Here is a 20,722-nt window from a genome sequence, read left to right as displayed (position 1 = left end):
ACAGAAGCTCAGCGTTATTGCTGTTGTTTTCAGGTTAATGAAAAGCGAGTCGAACATTGTCCTGTAATTTCCCAGTAATGGGACTAATAAAGAATTACCTTATCTTATCTTATTTTGATTCATTTAATTATTCAGAAACAGTAAAAAAAAAAAAAATAAATAAATAAAAAAAGTACCAAAACATCAGGCTGATGTTGAAGTTTTGCAGCTGATGATGCTGGAGAACAAATCAAAGCTGCTCATTTCCAGACTGCTGATTGTCTTGGCTCTGAGGTCAGCAAGCTGCCGCTCATCAGTGCGCATGTGTGGCTTTAAAGCGGCCTGAGCAGCCTGACAGGTGACAGGTGAGACAATGCTGCAACCTGCAGGTGAAACGCCGGAACAGCACACCTGTCTGAGGGCCTGTCACGTGTTCCGACATCCTTTTTGCTGTCACTCTGCGCATCATTCACGTCTGCAAACGGCTTTTAAACCGGACTGGTGTGTGTGTGTGTGTCTGTGTGTGTCGACCCGGTCCACATACCGCCTGGTCCAGGGCCCGCAGCGTTATGAAACCAAACGTTAAGGTAAGCACAATAGGAAGTCCCAACAGCCTGCCACGCCGGCAAAGTGAGCCGCGCCTGACCTCCCAGAGTCCCGGAGAGGCCGCTCCAAAGCGCCCGGCACCGAGACAGGAAACGCCGGCGCAGGAAGAAAAGCCGAGCAGCCCACAGAATATTAGATTACTGCTGAAAGGAACTGAGCTCAGTGCTGGTTTATTTCATGAACTCTCCTCATCACAGACCTTTAATAAAATTACATTTATAATAACAATTACAAACATACACTGGACATTTCGGACAGCCCTAATTATTTTTGTTTAGACTATAAACATTTTGTTTGTTTATTTCGCTGAGAACGCGATTCTAAATATTTGCTGGTGGTTAGTTTTAGTGAGAATTTAAGGATTTTTAAGATTTTCTTTGTGTATTGTTTCTGTAAATACAGTATAGCTGTGAACTAAGACAATTATATTTAAAAATGTCTCTAAATTTGTTACCTGAAATCAGACAAAATCTTTTCCACTCAATACTTGACGGGGGGAAGAAAGCAAGTCGGTCTGAAGCTGAAGGCCTCGTGACGTCGGCTCGCTGGGGCCTCGAGCCGTGACTTCACTCCACTGACAAACCCTCCTAAGGCTGAAGCGGGAGCTCAAGGAGTCTCGGCGCGTAGAAGGCAGGCGGAGCGCCGTCTTCAAAGCGCTGCCCAGAACAAAGATTCCCTCTGCAAGCATCCTGATCTCGGCGGGGGTCATAAGTTTTGATGTCGCAGGAAATTTCTGGGGCCGTTGAGACCCTCCAAACTGCTGTGTGTGTCACGGTGGAAAATGATTTTATCCGCACATCCTTTGTTGTGCAAAGTGCAAAGGTTATTGTTGCTGGTTATTGTCTGGAAAGTCCTCCGGGCTATATCTAAACTTAAAAAGGCTGTGCCGACGAAACACGTGCGCAGGCGCAGATCCGAGTGTGAGAAATAAAAACTTAAACAAAAATAAAATAAAATGTGCGACTGCGTTTGTTTTTCACTGATGCTGTTGTGGTTTTATCTCCCACAAATGGCATCGTGGACATTTATGAAAAGTACCTAAAGTTAAACTGAAATGTTACATTTGTGTGACTATAAATGAATAAACACATTATAAATAAATCTTGACAAACACGGACAACAAAACAAAACACAAAACCTCTCAGATTAGCGGCAGCCACAAAACTTTTCCCCTTCAAAGCCCAAAGATCTCCGCTCCGACGCAGCGCGGATGTTGATATTACCTTTACGGGACATATAACTCCATCATGTCGGACAAATCTGTGTGTGATGTCTCCATAGGGGAGGAAACTGTCGACGCCCGCTCGCCTAATTTCGCTTTTCTCTCTCTAATGAACGTGGGGCCCAGGGGACCGGCTCTGGCCCGGGGCGGTAAGCTGACACTGGCGCGCTGTGTGTGGTATCCAGGGCCGAGCTTGATGGAAAAAGCCTGCTTCCACTCATGTCAAAGTCATTTACTCAGAGCAACCCCCCGCTTACACACGCACGGTAATGACCACCACCTCCCCATCTCTCACACTCCCCGGCCCAGCCCGGCACCGCCACAGTTTGTTTTTGTTATCCTCTGGAGCAGTTTGGGAGGAAATTATGAGCAAAATAATACAAATAGTGCGTTTTTATTGCCTCACAGCGATGCGTTTGGGTCCTATCTACCATCATGTAGGCCCAAGTGAGTGTTTGGGGCGTCGTGGTTTCGATTGCAAGAAGGACTTTTTGCACATATTGTGATGGTTTATTCGTGTCAGGAAAACGTATGACATGTGGCACATCGAGCTGAGATCACAGCTTCATACATGCAGGAGCACAAGGGGGGGTGGGGGGGCTCGTTTTTTAACTTGCGCGTCTGGCGTGTGGCGCTGTTGATTGGGACGTCTGGGGGAGGTTTGATAGATGGCTTAATTGCGTGTAGTCCGAACTTGGAGAGAGAAGAGCGAGTGTGGGAGGGAGGGGGGGAGACAAGGAGGGAATGAGGGGCTTTAACGCTGCTGAGAACGGTAAGTGGACTTGGGCCAGTTTTGGCAAGAGGGTGGAGGGGGAGGAGGGGGAGGGAGTGGAGGGGGGACGTCACAGATTTCAGGGAGATTTGCAGGCGTAGAGTGCGGATGAAGGGGGGGGGGCTCTCGCAGAGGGAAGAAAGATTTATGAAATGATAGGTGGTCGAGCTTTGTTTGGCTGGACTGTTGCGCGCATGAAGTCGAAGAGTTTTCGCGTTTCCTCCACTTGAGGGACTATTAAGGCGGTCGATGGCCACCCGGCGCGCCACACAGCACCACTTAGCGCCGCTGTGACACCCAGTGGAGCCTCTGTGTCGAGCTGAAGCCCTGGACACTCAGTCTCCAGTGGATAACCAGCTCCCCCCACTCTGTCTTCCTCTTCCTCTCTTGTGTCAGTGCGTACCCGCCGTGCGTTCTGCATGCGTCAAGGGAGCTCCGTGCGTAACGGGAGAGTCGTGCGTAACTGGAGACAGATTTCACTCCATTTTGCGCTGGGATTCTGGAGGACCACTGGCGGTGTAAGGCTCACTTGTAAGGACACTGACCGCCGGATCCCGACATTTTTCTCTTGTGAAACATCTCGCGGCTCGTCTCCTCTCCCCCCCTCTCTTCACTCTACGCCTGTCGTACGTCAGAGCTGACATGACGACCGAGACCCCTCAGCAGCAGCTGGACCCTCCGCCTCCTCTGAGATCCAGTCCGGCGTCTGGCGTCCTGCACCCCGCCATGCTGAGCCCTCAAGCCGCCACAGAAAGTTCGTCCAGCGCCATTAAAGGGAAGAAGACGAGCTCCGGTTTGCGGCGACCGGAAAAGCCTCCTTACTCCTACATCGCTCTCATCGTTATGGCAATCCAGAGCTCCCCCACCAAACGCCTGACACTCAGTGAGATCTACCAGTTCCTCCAGGCTCGCTTCCCATTCTTCAGGGGCTCATATCAGGGCTGGAAAAACTCGGTCCGGCATAATCTGTCGCTGAACGAGTGCTTCATCAAGCTGCCCAAAGGTCTGGGCAGGCCGGGGAAAGGCCACTACTGGACCATCGATCCGGGCAGTGAGTTCATGTTCGAGGAAGGCTCGTTTCGTCGCAGACCCAGAGGCTTCAGGAGAAAATGTCAGGCTCTGAAGCCCATGTATCGGATGATGAACGGCATAGGCTTCGGCACCTCCATCCTGCCGCAGAGTTTTGACTTCCAGGCTCCATCCGCCACGCTCGCCTGTCACAGCAACAGCTACAACTTGGACATGATGAGCAATTCGATGGCAGGGGGGTACGACGGGCTGAGCGGCGGCCACCACGTACCCCACATGTCCCCCAGCCCCGGCTCCACATACATGGCGAGCTGTCCTGTGCCGCCAAACGGGGAGTACGGAGCGGACAGCAGCAGCAGCCCCGTCCCGTCCTCTCCAGCCATGGCCAGCGCGCTGGACGGCCACTCCCCGTACGCCAGTACATCCGCACACTGGGCGTCCTCCGGCGGCTCCCCCTACATCAAACAGCAGTCTCTAGCCTCCAGCAGCCCCGCATCCTCCGGTTTACACTCCGGCATGTCGCCGTACTCGTTGGAGCAGAGCTACCTCCACCAGAACGGCAGGGACAGCCACAGCAGCGACCTATCAGGTACCACAAAGTCACGTCTGGCTCACACTGGTCATGATGAACCCGGTCCAGCCTCTGTGCTGGTTTTCATACAAACAAACCAACAGAAACACATGCTGATAAACACCACAGCACGTCTGCACTGTGCAACTTTTATTGTCTGCAGCACAGGCCCGCGGCAGGTTCTCGGTGGTTTCAAGGAGCGGACACGCACTTAGGAGGTGAAATATCTCATAAATATAACTAACATTTGTGCTTATCTAACAGCGAAAATAATGATGATAATAAGACGAGAAATAAAAGTTAATTTTATCATCCATCACGATTCATTAATATTTTTTCATTTTATTATTATTATTTCCGTTCACTAAGATCGAATTTTGTTAGTGTGAAAATAATTGGACCTTTTTAAACGTATTTTATTGAACAATAAAGTTGCACTGAATGTTTATTAAATAATAAAAACCCACCAAGTGCTCACACTGGCCTTCAGGAAAATTAACGTCAGTTTTCAAAATAATTTAATCACCACATGAATAAAATTCAGAGCAGCTGATGTCTTTAACCCGCAGTCTCGTCTGCACCGGCGCTCTCGGATTATTTTTATTTTACCATAAACAAAGGAAAAACTTTTTTGTTATTTTGTGATGGCGTTAACTCCCCTCCCCAGTTCACGCTCATTTACTTTAACACAACACACCGAGGCTTTACTGGTAACCCGTGCTGGAGCCCGAAAGGGTCCCAGAGGTTAACCAAACACAGGCTGTGCAGGTCGGACCACACCGGCCGAGGACCTCACCCGCAAGACACGGAAGGCCTGAAACGTTACGCAGCGTCTCAGTGATGGCCTGCGCAGTACAGACGGACTGTAGCGTCGGTCAGAGGGGCTCCCGCGCCGTCTGTGGAGGAGGGCGCAGGGCAGCGAGCTGTGGCCCGGCCGCAGGATAAAGCGCGCTGTCTTCCCCTGAAAAACACTCACATCTGGAGTCCTTATGACCCGCAGTTATTTCTCTGGATGTGGAAACAGAGACTCGCTCACAGGCTCACAGGGACCGGGTCTCGTTTAAACACTGCCGAGACTCCGAGGCTCCGGGAGGCTCTCAGAGGGCTGCAGCTAAACCTTTGATTCGTTATCGATTAGTTGTTTGAGCTGAAAAGAAAGTCAGAAAACGATGAGCAGTGTCGATCAGTGATGACGTGCTCAGATGTTTTGTCCACAACCCAAAGACTTTCAGCTTCCTGTCACAGAGGAGCGCACCAAACAGAAACTCAAGAGTTACTTTCTTCCAAAAATATGCAAACTGCTCATTGGTTATTTTAACAAATAGAGATTAATTTAACAGTTGTCAGCTAATTGATTAATCGTCGCAGCTCGACACAGATTAGCTTTACTGGTTACTAATCAAAACAAAAACATTGAATTGATTTTTTTAGGCCTTTAAAAATACGCGGTCATCCTACAGAAGCCGTAAGCGTCCAAATATTATTTTAAAAATTCCCTAATTTCTGTTTACGCGAAAAAAAATCATTTGCGTGATTGTGAATCCGTAGAGAGAAGGCTAAAGTGTTGTTTAGTAAAAATAAAAACGATTGACCTCTGCAGTATTTTAAAGCCTGTATGGCAGCACCTCATGGTTTAATTCGAGCTCGATTCCCATTTTACATCACAACCAAAGTGAATAAAATTCTGCAGCTGCTTCACACTTTATTTTGAAGGTATATGACATGTAAAGCATTATTTTCCGGTCACAACCTCCCTCACACACACACACACACAGCCTTTACGCAGCAATACAAAACAGCAGCCTCTTCACCTCCTCACTGTCTGCTTTCTCCTCCTCCTCCTCCTCCTCCGCAGTGGGGATCCCTCGCTACCAGAGCCACTCCTCGGTGTGCGACAGGAAAGATTTCGTGTTAAACTTTAACGGCATCTCCTCCTTCCACCCCTCGGCTGGCGGATCCTACTACCACCACCACCACCATCACCACCCGCAGAGCGTGTGTCAGGACATCAAGCCGTGCGTCATGTGAGCGCGCGGCTCGCCGTGACGCTCACAGTCCAACTGCGGCTCCGTCACGCCACAACAGACTGCGTCCGCATTGTTTGTTCCAGATATTCTGATCTTTATGGAGGTTTCATACCAGGATGTGCCCGCTCTCACACGTTTGCCTCCTCCACGCAGCCAAAGCAGCTTTGTTCATTTGGTTGGACTGTATTGAAGGAAGTGAACGAAGCAACCCCAGAGGCCTTTCAGAAAAACCACTGCGCCTTACGAACCCCGACAAGCGTTTTCTTCTTCAAAAGAAGCTTCAGAAACACGACTTTTAATGTGTTTGCTCCTGTAACGCGTGCAGACAAACTATATTCTATGTAACGATGTTCTATCCTATTAGAGTAATCACACACACGACGCTTTAGGCTAACATGAACTGCAACAAAAGCCCTGCACTTATTGTATAACCCTGTGCCAACTTTTTGTCCTGTAAAAGGTTTCAATAAAGCTGATACATATTTTAGGCTACACTCCCGCAGACTTCTGTCTTTCCGTGTACACTCAGGTAGAGAAATGAGGTGAGGCTGAGCCGTCACACACTCACACACCGTCAGCCTCAGTAACCTGAGTGTGAGCTTTAACAAAGCCTACAATCACCTTACAGTATTTAACAGTATTTAACTGAAGCACCTGAAAACAAAATTTAAATTCAGGGAACAAGAGTCAGTCTGCTGCTGTGCTCCTCCAATACTGCAGTAACTGCTTGAATGCAGGACTTTTACTTTTCTCGTAGTACTGCAGCTTTTCCTTGAGTTAATGAGCAGATTACTTTCTCCACCGCTGAGGGACTGAAATTATTATCTCTGAAACAAATGACTATCGATACCAAAGACGTGATGATGAGCTGGTTTCAGTTTTTGTTTTGTGACTAACTTAAAGGAGACATTTTAATCACCTCAGTAGTTTTGGTGTGCAGTTTGTGACTGTGTTGCGTTGCAGTGGTGGTACTGCCATCTCTCACTGAAGTAAATGCTGCTACATGAAAATTAAATGCCAAGTCAAAATCCCACATTTTTAATTTTTCTTGAGCACAAGTTAAATATTCTGAGTCAGAGTTCTCCTTTTAGAGCAGGACGACGTTTCTGAAACACAATACTGATGTCGTTTAGATCCTGCTATCAGCTTCAGTGTTTTAAAACCTGCAGCTGTGGGTCACCAGTGAATTTTCTGCCCCTGCAGGCGGGTCGGGGGGTGTTAGGAACCAGGATCAGAACCCCCAGACTCATCAGCTGCACACGGATGATTTGAGGTGTGAGGCTCAGAACGTAAACGTCCTTTGAACATCAGACTGCAGCTCGGGAGGATCCTCTCAGAGAGTCTGATTGTTCTCAGTTTGAGTATTTCCACATTTCGAGCGTTTTATCTCCGCCTCTAACGCAGCTGAAAGTCCCTTGCATCCTTTCTCTGTTGCACGTCCAGGGTTGCCAACATCTGAAGATGCCACATAAACAGACGAAGCGTCCGTGGAAGTGCAGCCCAGTGGTATTTTTGGAGTGCGGTAAACAGATGGGACTGGAAAAGAGCTGCCTCGTCACACAACCAGGCCGCCGCCGCTCCAGTTTCTGTCAGCTGTGTTTGGTCATGAAGCAAGTCCAGCGTCCAGCACGACCGTCACACGTACGCAGACAGGAACCGAAGGTGGCAGCTCCTCATTAGGCCACAGACGCAATCACAGCAAAGCCACCTTCTGAGTCTGACACGCAGCGTCTGAGAAAATGTTTTCACTGTTACCTCAGTGTTTGTTAAAGTGCGTTTTGGGTTTCACACATTTTCCACGGGGCAGCTTTCTTTGTTTCTGACTGTCTGAGAGGACAGAACACAAGTCAGCCAGTTTTAAAATGTTTTAAAATGTGTTTACAAATGAAAGCCACATGTGACATTCATATTTTCACGGGTTTTGAACTGCCCAAAAAGAAAAACGAGTTCACATGGGGATAAATTCTGCTGCGGCACAGAGAAGAAGGAGACATCCAGCAGCAAGTTAATACAGGAGACCCTCACACAACATGCAGACCTCAGGTCCAGAACCGGCATCAGAAACAGATGGCGGGTGAGGGTCTGACTGAACCCTCAGAGTGCAGGACACGCATCACAGAGACAAACTACTCGGCGAACTTCTTTTCTAAATCCGGTCACACAAAGTGGCCCTGCAGCTGCTGGATTTTCCATGACAAGGTTTCAGAGGAGGTCTGAGCCTTCAATCAGGTGGAGTGTGGCGCCATCTAGTGGCTGAGACCAGCACATAGCAAAAGTGAGGATGAGGCCTCTGACTGCTGGTTCTGGTTCCTGACTCTGAACTGAACACACACAGCGTTCAGTATGTGGTGCGTTATGATAATACTGCTGCACATAAAGTCCAGATTTCTGTGTGTCCACGAGGGGCGCTTCAGATGTTTCTCAGGGCTGAGAGCTGCTGATGTTAGCATCATGAACAGCCATGACCGGATTAGGCCACCAGGGGGCCCCAGTGGCCCCGTGTGTGGGTTTGCATTAGCTGAGGCGGTGCACACACATTTATCAACTTTCCACAAAACAAACTGACCGAGCAAATCACCAGAGGAAATGCTGGCGTCGCGCAGATACGTCAAACGTTAAGCTGAGTATCACTTTGATGTTTTCAAACTGTGCTGGTCACCTGGCAGCCACCTTCCGCCACGCCACGACGAGCACCCACCTGCACCCACACACACACACACACACACACACACACACACACACACTGACGGTAAGACACTGTAGAAACGTCGATGCGTGTAAAACGTACATATTTGACGCATCTGTGGTCTGCAGCTCACGTAGTTAACGCGGCCGTTCTGGTCCCTGAGTTAACGACGGGTGAACCTCTGGCAGGTCAGTAACTATGGCAACCACGTAAACCACACGGGGGAAACAATGCAGCGGCTAACTTCACTGCGTCCACTGAAGTACACGCGTCTACATCAGACCGTGAACGTGTTTATTTCTGCTGTGACGTGTGGCGTGGGGGTCTACGGGGATCGACTTCGCTTTAGGAGCCAGACTCAAGCGGCCATTGAAGGCACAGACAGGTTCACAGACAGGTTCACAGACAGGTTCACAGACAGGTTCACAGACATCCACGTGTTAGGCTGAAGCGAGCGGAACTGCTGGACCTCCAGGACCTTCGTTCGCCCCGCCAGGTGAAGGTGAGGTCAGTGTTCTCGTTTCAGTCCCGCCTTAAACGGAAAACAAATTTATTCCTACAAAACAAAACGTCCATCTGAGTAGACTGACATTAAACACTGAAGTAAACTGACTTTGTACTCCTGCGCATGTCAGATCGAAACATTCAACTCCTTACTGCACTGCCTTCATCTGACTGCGTTAGTTACTTTGCAAAGTAAGAAACACGTGAGGAACTTATAAATTATGTTTAGAAAAGCTTACAGCTGACAGAAAGTTAAGGATCAGCTGTTATAATTAAGCGTTTCCGGTCATTTCTCCTGCTTCAGCCGGTGGACATTTGCTGCCTTCCTCCGTCACCTGAATGTGTTTGTCATCATGTTGAGGATTTAACTAACCAAACAATCAGTGGATTAATGGAGAAAGCAATCAGCTGCGATCCAGTACAAAACAATTCAAAATGAGCTCCAACTGAGCATGTGCAGTATGAGTTGTTTGTGGCTTGTTTGTGATTGGAGAAAAATGACATGTTGCAACTGTCCCCGGTCTCCCCTGCGTTTTGCTACAGTAACATTTTCATCTGTTTGTTTTCTGCACCAGTAATATGACAAATTACATTAGAAATGCAGGAAATGCCTGAAAAACAAGTTAACTGGCAATAAAAATAAGTTGGAATATTTTTACAGAGCTGGCAGATTGTGTTACTTTAAAACAGAACCGTAAGAATTCAGTGAAGGCCTGATGTCTACAGATTTCAGTGGATGTGACCTTTGGCGGTCAGAGTTGCCCCAGAGGATTACGGCGGAGGTGATCCACTGGACCAGTTTCTTTAGTAAGAACAAATCATTTACACACCAAAATCTGTAAATGTGGGCTCTGGTTTAAAAATATCAGAATCCCTCTTTCAGGTTGGTGTTGGGATGTCAGCTGTTTGTGTGTGTGTGGCTGCTTTGCTTTACTCACATAACTGATGAAGCCCTCCTCCTCCTCCTCCTCCTCCTCCATCGTGGGTGGGCCCTGTGAGGTCTCAGATGTGACCACGACCCTCAGAACCTCCTGCTGCTGGGGGCTCTGAAGCTGCTGCTCGGCCTTCGTGGCTTCAGCCTTTGGGTTCCTCCTGCTCAGCTGGCTCGGAGTCTCTTCTCCAGAACCTTCAGAACCAGCCGGTTGGCTTTTAACGCGCCTCCTCCCTCCTCTCCTTTTCCAGTTTGCAGACTCAAAGCTTTAAACACTGTGATCCTCCTTCCCACTGGAGCTGAGGCTTGACTGACTTATCTGGAAAATATGAAACCCAGAAGCTCCGCAGACCTTTGAGCAAGGCATTCATTCCTGCTGCTTCGGTGGAGCGTTAGCCCAGCAGCATTCAAACATATCGTGTCAACATTTCTGCACATCATCGTGCTAAGATTACATGTACGTAGCAGATATTTTGAACAGCATGTCAGGAAAGTTTCCAGCCGTGTTTGTGCTGACTAAACGATGTTTTCCTAATTCACAACAACAACAAAAAAGGTTTAATTCTCACTTGTAGAAACATTTATCGCAGTTGTGCCTCCTGTGACAGATGAGCCTGCTGGGCAGAAGACAACAGAAGGAAGAAGCTGAAAAGGGAAAAGCAGGTGGAGGTCGCAGGTGATCCACTAGGGGGCAGAGTTCAGCTGCAAAGTTTTATACTCCTGCTTAGTTTGGCTAAACTGGTTTATAAACTGCTCTACATTTCTGATAAACCAGACACCTCAGATGTTCATCACACGTTTTTCTACATTTCTTTTGTGTGAAAAAACGAAGCCGCAGACAAACACAAGCAGCATCAGAGAGATTAAACTTACTGACTGTGAAGGCCACAGAACATTTCTGAGATTGTGTCTGCAGTTTCACATCTTCAGGATTGTCATGATGTAGCATGTAGCAAAATCCTGCAAGACTTGCTGAACACATTTTCTTTAGTCAGACAATTTTCAGGTCAAACGTCAGAGTGCAACACAGTTCACGATCGCGATTCCACGATGTCGTCCCTGTTGGAGCCATTTTCCCGCCTGTTCATTGAACATAAACTCAGGCAAACAGATTAAATACTCCCTCAGCTCAGCTGCTAATCTTGATTTCATTTGAAATTGCGTGCAAGCAAAGACAGCCGAGACTGTTCGCGTGTCATCGTGTCAGAAAATTAAAGCATTCGTCAAGGCAGCTAAATCAGAAACAGCTCGACCCTGAGGAAAAGTTTTCTGCAGTCATCTGGCCTTATTTGGATTCTCGCAGAAGTTCTGCTCGCTCGCCCGTCTGGTCTTAAACGTCGAGTTTTGGGGTTAAAGAGGGAAAAAATGCCACAGTGTGAGGCGCCTTGTGGCCTTGAGAGCAGCTTTACCCGCCCAGAAGAATCCGTCACAGCCGGAGCACCAAACGCAGCATTAATGCTCTGCACATGGATGATTGGCAGTTATTTATTTGAAAACCAATTCCAATGTGCTTTTTGGGTGCATGACTTTGAGGTCCTGAGATATTTTAGAAATCTGTCTGTGTTTAATTAGGCACTTAATATAAACACTGTGGATGACACAGTGAAGTTTCTCACTCCATCCCTCAGCAGTGAGCTTATTTTACTTCCAGTAAAAACACTGAATTAAAATAACTTCCACTTAAAGTTAGGGTTTTTTTAATTACACTGAACATTTGTGGGAGAATTGTGAAGTTTAATAAGCTAAAATTTCCTCCTAAAAAGCAAAGATTTCCTTCTTTTAGCTTCATGTTGGCGCATGTGCGTCGGTGTGGCAGCAGGGGGCGCTGTGGCACCACAGATAAAATGACTGGTGCTGCTCAGGTTCATGAACCTGCACTGCATCACGTGTCTCACCTGAATCATGACTCTGTCCTCTGTCCACAAGGCGTCCTGCAGAGACACACGACAGAAACACCAGACGTGCACTCACATCCTTCAGTAAAAGTAACTCAGTGTACAATCACACTTAAACACCAGCAGCCAGTCAAACATGCAAGTACAGCTGAGTATTTGCATTTTCTGCTACTTCATTCTTTTGCTCCTGAAACGAAATAAATGTTTGTTTAAAGACATTAACACACTGACACGAGTACTTTAGTTACACTTTGATGCCTTTTGTGCTTCAAACACGCATGCACTCCTACAGACTGGCCGCTAGGGGGCAGGCGTGCGCCGCACATCAGGAGGAGAACCGCTGCAATAAGCAGCCGCCCTCAGCTGCAGTCAAAATCTTTTCATTTAAACAAAGTGATAATCAGTCCTGTAAGACTTCACACCTCAGGATTCTGTTGCGTTCGTTTGTGTTCTCAGTCTCAGTGCTGACAGACGGAAGGAAAAGCGCTGCAGATGTGAGTTATTGTTCATTTGTTCCTTATCAGAATCAAGACTCTTTAGCATTAGAGAAACGTTTCATCGAGCTGCACCCACGAATCTCCACCTGTGGGGCTGCTGGTGCAGCTGCAGGGGGCGCTGCGCGGTCAGCAGGACTCACCTGTGGTGTCCGGCCCACTCACCTGTGGGTCCGGCCCACTCACCTGTGGGGTCCGGCCCACCTGTGGGGTCCGGCCCACTCACCTGTGGGTCCGGCCCACTCACCTGTGGGGTCCGGTCCACCTGTGGGGTCCGGTCCACAGGTGAGTCCTGCTGACAGCACATGCAAACCACACATCCCAGTGAGGACCCGAAAGCTCCCGTTTGATCAGACTCTCCCGCTTCCGTTTCCTCCTCTGAACTCCCGAGTTGCTCTCGTCACCTCAGGCCGCCCTGATGTTCTTTACATCCCACAGCCTCTTGGATGGAGTTTATTACAAATGTATTTATTTATTCTTTTATTTTTATTTTATTTTTTCCAGAACAGGATGTTAAGTCAAAAGGCAAAGTTTGAAGTGTAACTTCAGAGAATTTGAGTCTTCAGTTTGACGCATTTCTGACAGAATAAAAAGATGAACCAAAATGTTTTCGTTTCAGGTGCATTTACGGAATTTAAAGAATATTCAGGAAAATTTTATTACATTTGCTCACGTTTATAAATTTGAATTAAAGATGGAGCAGCTTTACTGTGAGCCTGCAGCACCGCAGGCCCAATTTAATTTAAGACTTTATAATATATTAAGATGTTAAAATTCCCTTTAACAGACTTAATAATATATTAAAATGTTAAAATGACAAATTTTCCCTTTCGCTTCCTTTGTTTAGTTTTCTTTTTTAGACACCACAACACATTTTACAACAAATGTGATTCCAGATTTGTCCGCGAGTCTCCTCAGTAAAATCTGCTGGATTAATTAAATAGAAAATACGTTTAGAAATTCAGAGAAATACAGAACTGTGAGTGGAAAACTTCCCCTCAAAAACAAATCAATAAAACAAACAAAAATGAAGATTTTAGGACAAACACTGAAAGGTTTGTTGTTGTTTAATCATCTTGTGATTTTATGCGAATTTCCTCAGTTTGATCATAAGCTGAAATCAGATTTCTGTTGCAGAATATTCAGATCTTTGCTTTAATCGTCTCCATCTTTTTAAACGATTTTTGCCGTCAGAGCAAACCGTCCGGAGGCCCTGCGGGACGCTGATGGTCCTGTTGACACCCGCCCGGTGTGAAGGACATTTGGACCTCAGTCAGGCAGGGGACCTTTTTCTTCTCACCCGGCTCGACCAAATGATCTTCATTTAACCTTTAATTAGTTTCCACGCGCCGCCCACATGCGCTGTAGGGGGGCGCGAGGGACCATCCGCGCTCTTTCATGTGCGTGTGTTTATTCAGAGGCCGAGCCGCAGCTGACGGGGAGCTCCTCACACACCGCGGCCTTCGCTTCACTGGAGGATTTGGTCTCCTAAACATTTTAATGACAGACATGTGAGCAGATCGTGCTGGTCAGGCCTGCAGGGCCCATATGAGACGGGATGTGCCTGTGGAGGGACGTTTCTGGAGCTCCGTTCCTCTGTGCGCACCTTTACGCGCAGGGTTTTGGTGTTTTGGAGATGAACTGGAGGGCGCGCCGGTTTGGTCAGAAGCTTTAAGGCTCTTGGGCCCACAATAATTTTTCATTTTTAATTTTAAAACCGGACCAATAAGAAGTTATTTTAAGATTCTCAATGTGATTAATTACTGAACAATAATAAATAATAAATATTTCCCTATTTGAGTCATTAAGATAATTTTTCAGGTTTTTGGGCACACCCTGAACAGCGTTTTAATAACTCCGTGTCTGAGCTGAGGAGAGGGGGAAGGAGGGAGGAGGAGGAGGAGGAGGAGGAGTGTGTGTGTGTGTGTGTGTGTGTGTGTGTGGGGGGGGGGGGGGGTAAGTAACTTTTGTCGCCATGCAGCTTTTCCACAGGTTCATTTCGTCCTCCAATTGGATGATGGAGCACACATTCGGGGAGGAGCAGCCCGAGAAGCCAAAAGGGAGGAAAAAAATGTGAAGAGTAAAAAAAAGTAGTGCAGACTCAGGCTCCTCCAGCCCTCCAGCCTTCTCAGTCTTCCAAATGTTCAGTGCAGCAGTGCGCGCTCTCTCCGGCTCAGCGCGGCGAGCTGTCGCTTAGAGGAGGACTGAATTCACACTGAATTCAGACGGAAGACAAGCGGGAGCAGAACCGGAGCCCAACTCGTGAGAGTTTGTGCGGGGCCAGCAGTTCGGGGAGGTTTTACGCATTGCGCAGGATGCAGGCGCGCTACTCCGTCTCCAGCCCCAACTCTTTGGGAGTCGTACCGTACATCAGCAGCGAGCAGAGCTACTACCGGGCCGGCGGGGGATACACCGGGATGCCTGCGCCCATGAGCATGTACTCCCATGCGGCCCACGACCAGTACCCGGCCAGCATGGCGCGGGCGTACGGACCGTACACCCCTCAGCACCAGACGAAGGACATGGTCAAACCTCCCTACAGCTACATCGCCCTCATCACCATGGCCATCCAGAACTCCCCGGAGAAAAAGATCACCCTGAACGGGATTTATCAGTTCATCATGGAGAGGTTCCCCTTCTACCGGGACAACAAGCAGGGCTGGCAGAACAGCATAAGGCACAATCTGTCTCTCAATGAGTGCTTTGTCAAAGTGCCCCGGGACGATAAGAAGCCCGGAAAGGGCAGCTACTGGACCCTGGACCCGGACTCCTACAACATGTTTGAGAACGGCAGCTTCCTACGGCGCAGGAGAAGGTTCAAAAAGAAGGACGTGCAGAAGGACAAGGATGAGCGGGAGAGGCAGGGAAAGGACCCCTCTGCCCGCACCCCGGGCAGGGAGCAGGAGCCGCCGGTGCAGGGCTCTCAGCCCGTGCGGATCCAGGATATAAAGACGGAGAACGGGACCTCGACGCCACCGCAGGCCGCGTCCCCGGTCCTGAACGCCGTGCCCAAGATCGAGAGCCCCGACAGCAGCAGCAGCATGTCAACAGGCAGCCCGCACAGCGTTCCCTCCACCCGCTCACTCAGCATGGACGGAGCCGAGCACCACCACCACCACGGCCAGGGCTTCAGCGTGGACAACATCATGACCACCCTGCGGGGGTCCCCGCACGGCGAGCTGTCCCCGCCACTCGTCGCCTCCTCTCGGACAGGTATCACCCCCTCACTGCCGCTCAGCTACTCCCCCAACCAGACTCCCGCGTACAGCTCGACGGCCTGCAACCAGAACGTCATCTCCACGAACTCCAACGCGACGTATCACTGCAACATGCAAGCCATGAGTCTGTACGCGGGGGACAGGTCATCCGGCGGCCACCTGGCGCCGTCCACCACGGTGGACGAGGCCCTGCCCGACTACTGCATCACCACCACCACCGCGTCCCCGCTCGGACACGGCAACCTGAGCCAGGCGGGCCAGGACGGCCACCTCGCACACCAGGGGCGGCTCGCGTCCTGGTACGGGGACCTGAGCCACTTGAGCCCGGCTTACCCCGCGCAGCAGCAGAACTTTCACTCTGTGCGGGAGATGTTCGAGTCCCAGCGGATCGGGCTGAACGGCTCCCCGGTCAACGGGAATAGCAGCTGTCAGATGGCCTTCCCGTCCGGCCAGTCCATCTACCGCACCTCAGGAGCTTTTGTTTATGACTGCAGCAAGTTCTGAAAGCCAAAGTGTGCCTTTTAAATTAATAACTCTAATATATGTTTTCTATATTTTTTGTACTTTTGGTCTTTTATTCACATCCGAATGGACATCAGAGATTCAAAGACTTTTTCTGTCGAGGCGTGTGTAACAACCAAAGCACGTAAGTGTCTTCCCTCTCACTTTGAGAATTGTTTATAAAGATGGCTCAAATACCAGCTTTTATTACAGACTGTAAATTATAGCCTAATATAGTAATTTATTTTTAGGAAAAGGGAGTGGATGGATACCGAGGACCAAACACTTAAAAGTTTTTCCAGTTTTCTTATCGCTGCCTTTAAATTCCCTCCCAGTTCTTGTATAGAAACTGAGGGAGGAGGGGGGGCTTTGTAGTCTATACTGACTTATTTTATTCATTTTGTCCTGTTTGTTAAAAAAACTATTTTGAAGGCATTACATTCTGTTTGTTTAATAAAGTGCCGTCTATTTGAGTTAACCTGAGTGATTTATTAGCGGCTAACGGACGGGAGAGGCAGACCAAACGGGCTGTGCGGCCTGCAAAACGTCTCCCTTTATTTTGAAGTTGCGAAAACTGAAAAAGAATCTTTTTTAAAACAAATATGCACATGCGAGGAGTGTGTAGTTTTAGTGGCCTCGTGTGACGCGCATTTGAGTCTGGGTGAATCCACATCGTGAGGATTTTCTGACTTACTAAAAGAGAAAATATGAAACAGTAAATTCTGATTCCTGCTTGGTTCGAGAGGGAATATTTTATATTATTAAAAAACAAACACGAGGCCAGACTCAGAGCCGCGCTGACCCAAAACACACAGCGGGCCGTCAGACAGATCCGCGTGGATTTTCCCTCTCGGGGTAAAAGCTTTGAGGCCAACATTCAGGTGTAATCAATAAAAGCACGTGTGAGCTGTGAGCTCACTGAAGGCCTCGTCAGCAAAACGAATCAGCCGAGCTTCCGTCTGGCTGCTGTGGGTGGATGGCAGGAGGTTTTGCATGCGGGGGGAAGCTGAAGCTGCTTTTATTCTGGGTGCCTTCAGAGAACTTTTGGCAGCGCGGGGAGACCCTGAAGGTCTCACCGGTCTGATGGGAGGACGTGTGGAAGGAGGCGGTGCGGCCTGCTGCGGCCTGCGGCACAAACACTGCGGCAGTCAGATGTTTATTATTATTATTGTTGCTATTAATGTTATTCTAATAAGTATTATTAAGCATTAGCAGGTTTTAATGGAGATGTGTCTGAGCCCTCTCGCCTCTGACCCCGCAGCCTGCAGCCGCTGGTCGTCCTGATGAGACGTTTTCCGTGTCAGGCTCACAGTGCGCAGCCTCAGTCTCACCTCTGGCACCCGAGCAGCGTCCATGAGAGTTTAATGGCTCAGTGAAACTAAAAATTCCAGCTCACAAAAGCTCCCCTGGGCCCCCACCGGGCTGAGTCAAACCCGTCAAGCTGACGTAAACAGCGCGCCATTGGCTCCACTGCTGCACCTTCCACACGGGGGGTCAGCAGCTCCAAATCTCGAGCTTTTCTGCGCGCAAAGCTGCGGCGTAACACCAATAAAAAGCAGATTATTGCGTCTAAACAAAACGTCTTTGTGGGTGATGCGCAGTCAACATGAGGGCAGGACGCGGGGCTGATGAAGGTCAGTGGAGGGTGTCTGCAGAGCAGTTCAGGGATTCGCGGCCTGTGCAGTGCAGCCTCAGAGCGAGGAGCTTCAGCCTGCCGGGCCGCGTCTCAGGCGCACCGAAAGCGCAGTCAAAAGGCCTAATTGAATGATGGCGTTGTTGTGCCACAGTGTGCGTTTCTCAGTGCAGAATACACACCGCCTGAAGGCAGCACAGATGTGCAGACGTCTCACCAGGTGTCTGCTGATGTCCCGTCCGCGCTTTTCACACCGCGACGAGCTTTAGAAAGCAAGTGTGAACCTGAGAGCCCACATCTCGTGTATGAAATGTTTGGCAGAAAGGATTTAGCGGAAGCAGCTCGGGGTGAAAAGCAGCTCAGAGGATTCACACAGGAGCCATTTTCAGCCCTCCGATGGCCTTTTTAAGAAGCAGCAGAAGTGAACGCAGAGCTGAACTCAGAAATCCGCCGATCACTGATGTGCTTGTTTGATTTGGAAGGAAATCCCAAAATGTTAAATCTAATTTTACTTGTGAGGCCTCATGAAGATTTTTTTCAACGAGTTGCAAATATTTTAATTTAAATAAGAACACGAGAAGAAAGACATTAAAACAGAATAAAGCTGATGTCAGATTACAGACTGAAGGCGTTTAAATAGAGAAAACACACTGTTCCCCTCCTCTGGCTGAGGTGTGTGTGTGTGTGAGTGAGTGTGTGAGAGTGTGTGTTGTCCCTCAGTGAATCCCTCTGGCTCAGATCTCCTCTTTAATCCTGCACAACTAAAATAAGACTTTAGTCCTGCGTCGCTTTTCTCGGAGTTTTCATGTCCTGCAAACGTCCACGAAGCGTTTCAGAGTTGAACCCTTCACGTCCCCACAGGAGCAGAGGAGGCTCGTCTGTGAGCTCGCACTTCACCTGGTCTCCGGACGGGTTCTCTGAAACGTTTACTGCTCCCCCCTCACGGTTTGATTTGTGTCTTAGTGAGGCCTGATTTTCGGTTTGCACCGACAACACGCGCTTTTCTCCGAGCCGCGGCGTCGAGCTGCGCGTCCTCCTCCTTCTTCTTCCCGCTAACACAAAAGCTGCTGCGGCCTCTGAAAAGATCAGATTCAGATTTTGAATGAAACCCAACACGTGTTTAATATCACCAACAGCTCACTGTGGTACAGCAGGATTAAAAACACGGATTCAGCTTCCTGGGATTTGCCTGTCAGGACGACGCGCTGGCGCGTTTCGCTGCCGCTCGGGTTTGGGCCGACACACACTCGCCGTGATTCTCTGATCTGTCGGGGACTGATGGAGTCCGCGTCCACCTCAGGCGTCCAAATTGAGCGTTCAGCTGTTTTAATCTCCTCTAAATGTTTGTTTAGCTGCACGGAGGCTTTTATTCCCCTGCATCGGCGGTGCAGATCCAGATCAGCTCGCTGTCTTGGCTCAGCAGAGCCGATCACCGGAGCGGCCTGTGATTGTTGTTGAGGGCTGCGCGGTGCACCTGCGTGTGTTTTGTGCTCTCGGCTCAGTTTCAGGGGCCCAAACAAGCCCAGAGCCACATCTGTTTCCAATCTGGAGTCCAGCACAGACGCAGCGCTGTCCAGGACGATCACAGAGAGGCCTTAAACCGGCCCACAAACAGACCCTCCGCAGGCCGCTCGCTGAGGCCTTCAGGACTCCGGACAAGTTCAGGGTCCAGAGCGCCCGGAGTGGGAAATAACCGAGTACATTTACTCCAGTTACTGCATTTCCACGTACTTTTACTTTTCTTTGACTCTGTTCTGCTCCTGTACGCCGCAGCTCAGGGGCAAATACTTTCATTTCACTCTTTAATTAGAGTTTAGAAATAAAAGAAGAAACGTTGATGAATATGAAACACTGCGGTCGATTAAACGAACATAAAAACACTGATTACACTTTAATGTATCAGTCATAATAACAACAATAATTATAATTATTATAATTATAATAGTGAGCCATTCGGGTGCATAATGACGAGTTTTACTTCTGTTAACTGAATTACTTTAATTTGCTGTTTTTCCTTCTGCCGCAGGATTTTATTCTGTAACAAACTGCGTTTTTACTTTAACTGTCGTGTTGCTCCTTTTATTCCGCTCAGTTAAGGATCGGAATTATTCTTAAACAACCAGTAAATCCTCTAAAATACACGAGCGCAGCCCAGCAGACGGTATTAAACAGAATAATTAACATTTACTGTAAAGTCTTTACGCGCATTTTATTACTTTAATAATCCGGGCGGATGTCAGATTAAAAGTCGCGCTAAAAGCCGCATTTTAACAAACGAAATTAAATCAAACAGGAGAGAAAAGTCTTCAAAGTGGATTCAGATCCACGTGTTTCCGGATTCATTCAGTACGCACGCGAGCGCAGGTGAAAGATTCTGTTTGTTTATGACACATCTGACGGCTCTCATCAGATCCTGATCCTGATCCTGATCCTGATCCTGATCCAGGCTCGGACTGACAGGAGCCGTTTGAGAGCGGGACTCCGGGAAAAACGCACTTCCTGCCGCATTAAAGAGCGCAGTGTGTTCGCTAATAAAATCCCGAAGAGCAAAGAGGAGAGAAACGAGCCAGGACTGACACACACACACACACACACACACACACTTACCTGCACATAAACCTGATGAGGATTTGCTGCTTGCTGTCTTCACTTGT

The 20,722-nt window shown here is 48.6% G+C and overlaps 2 protein-coding genes across 2 annotated transcripts; both read left to right on the top strand.

Moving 5' to 3' along the window:
• The first annotated feature begins 2,736 nt into the window (after window positions 1-2,736).
• On the top strand, window positions 2,737-6,881 carry foxf2b (forkhead box F2b). The gene is made up of 2 exons (XM_046392143.1): window positions 2,737-4,197; window positions 6,035-6,881. Exons 1-2 carry the CDS (start codon window positions 3,222-3,224, stop codon window positions 6,205-6,207), a joined length of 1,149 nt encoding a protein of 382 aa, XP_046248099.1. The 5' UTR covers window positions 2,737-3,221; the 3' UTR covers window positions 6,208-6,881.
• Window positions 6,882-14,707: 7,826 nt separating this feature from the next.
• foxc1b (forkhead box C1b) lies at window positions 14,708-16,913 on the top strand. Its single transcript, XM_046392142.1, has one exon. The coding sequence runs from the start codon at window positions 15,032-15,034 to the stop codon at window positions 16,436-16,438; it is 1,407 nt and encodes a 468-aa protein (XP_046248098.1). The 5' UTR covers window positions 14,708-15,031; the 3' UTR covers window positions 16,439-16,913.
• Window positions 16,914-20,722: the final 3,809 nt, after the last annotated feature.

Source organism: Scatophagus argus, chromosome 6 (genome assembly GCF_020382885.2).
Source record: "Scatophagus argus isolate fScaArg1 chromosome 6, fScaArg1.pri, whole genome shotgun sequence".
NCBI classification, from domain to species: Eukaryota; Metazoa; Chordata; class Actinopteri; family Scatophagidae; genus Scatophagus; species Scatophagus argus.
The sequence above is the reverse complement of the archived record's forward strand: the minus strand, read 5'-3'. Positions and strand labels throughout refer to the sequence as shown.

Excerpts from the sequence above, each read along its gene's own strand:
- foxf2b (XM_046392143.1), top strand. The coding sequence starts at position 3,222 with ATGACGACCGAGACCCCTCAGCAGCAGCTGGACCCTCCGCCTCCTCTG. Across the intron at positions 4,198-6,034 it reads CCACAGCAGCGACCTATCAG|TGGGGATCCCTCGCTACCAG; the intron begins GTACCACAAAGT and ends CCTCCTCCGCAG.
- foxc1b (XM_046392142.1), top strand. The coding sequence starts at position 15,032 with ATGCAGGCGCGCTACTCCGTCTCCAGCCCCAACTCTTTGGGAGTCGTA.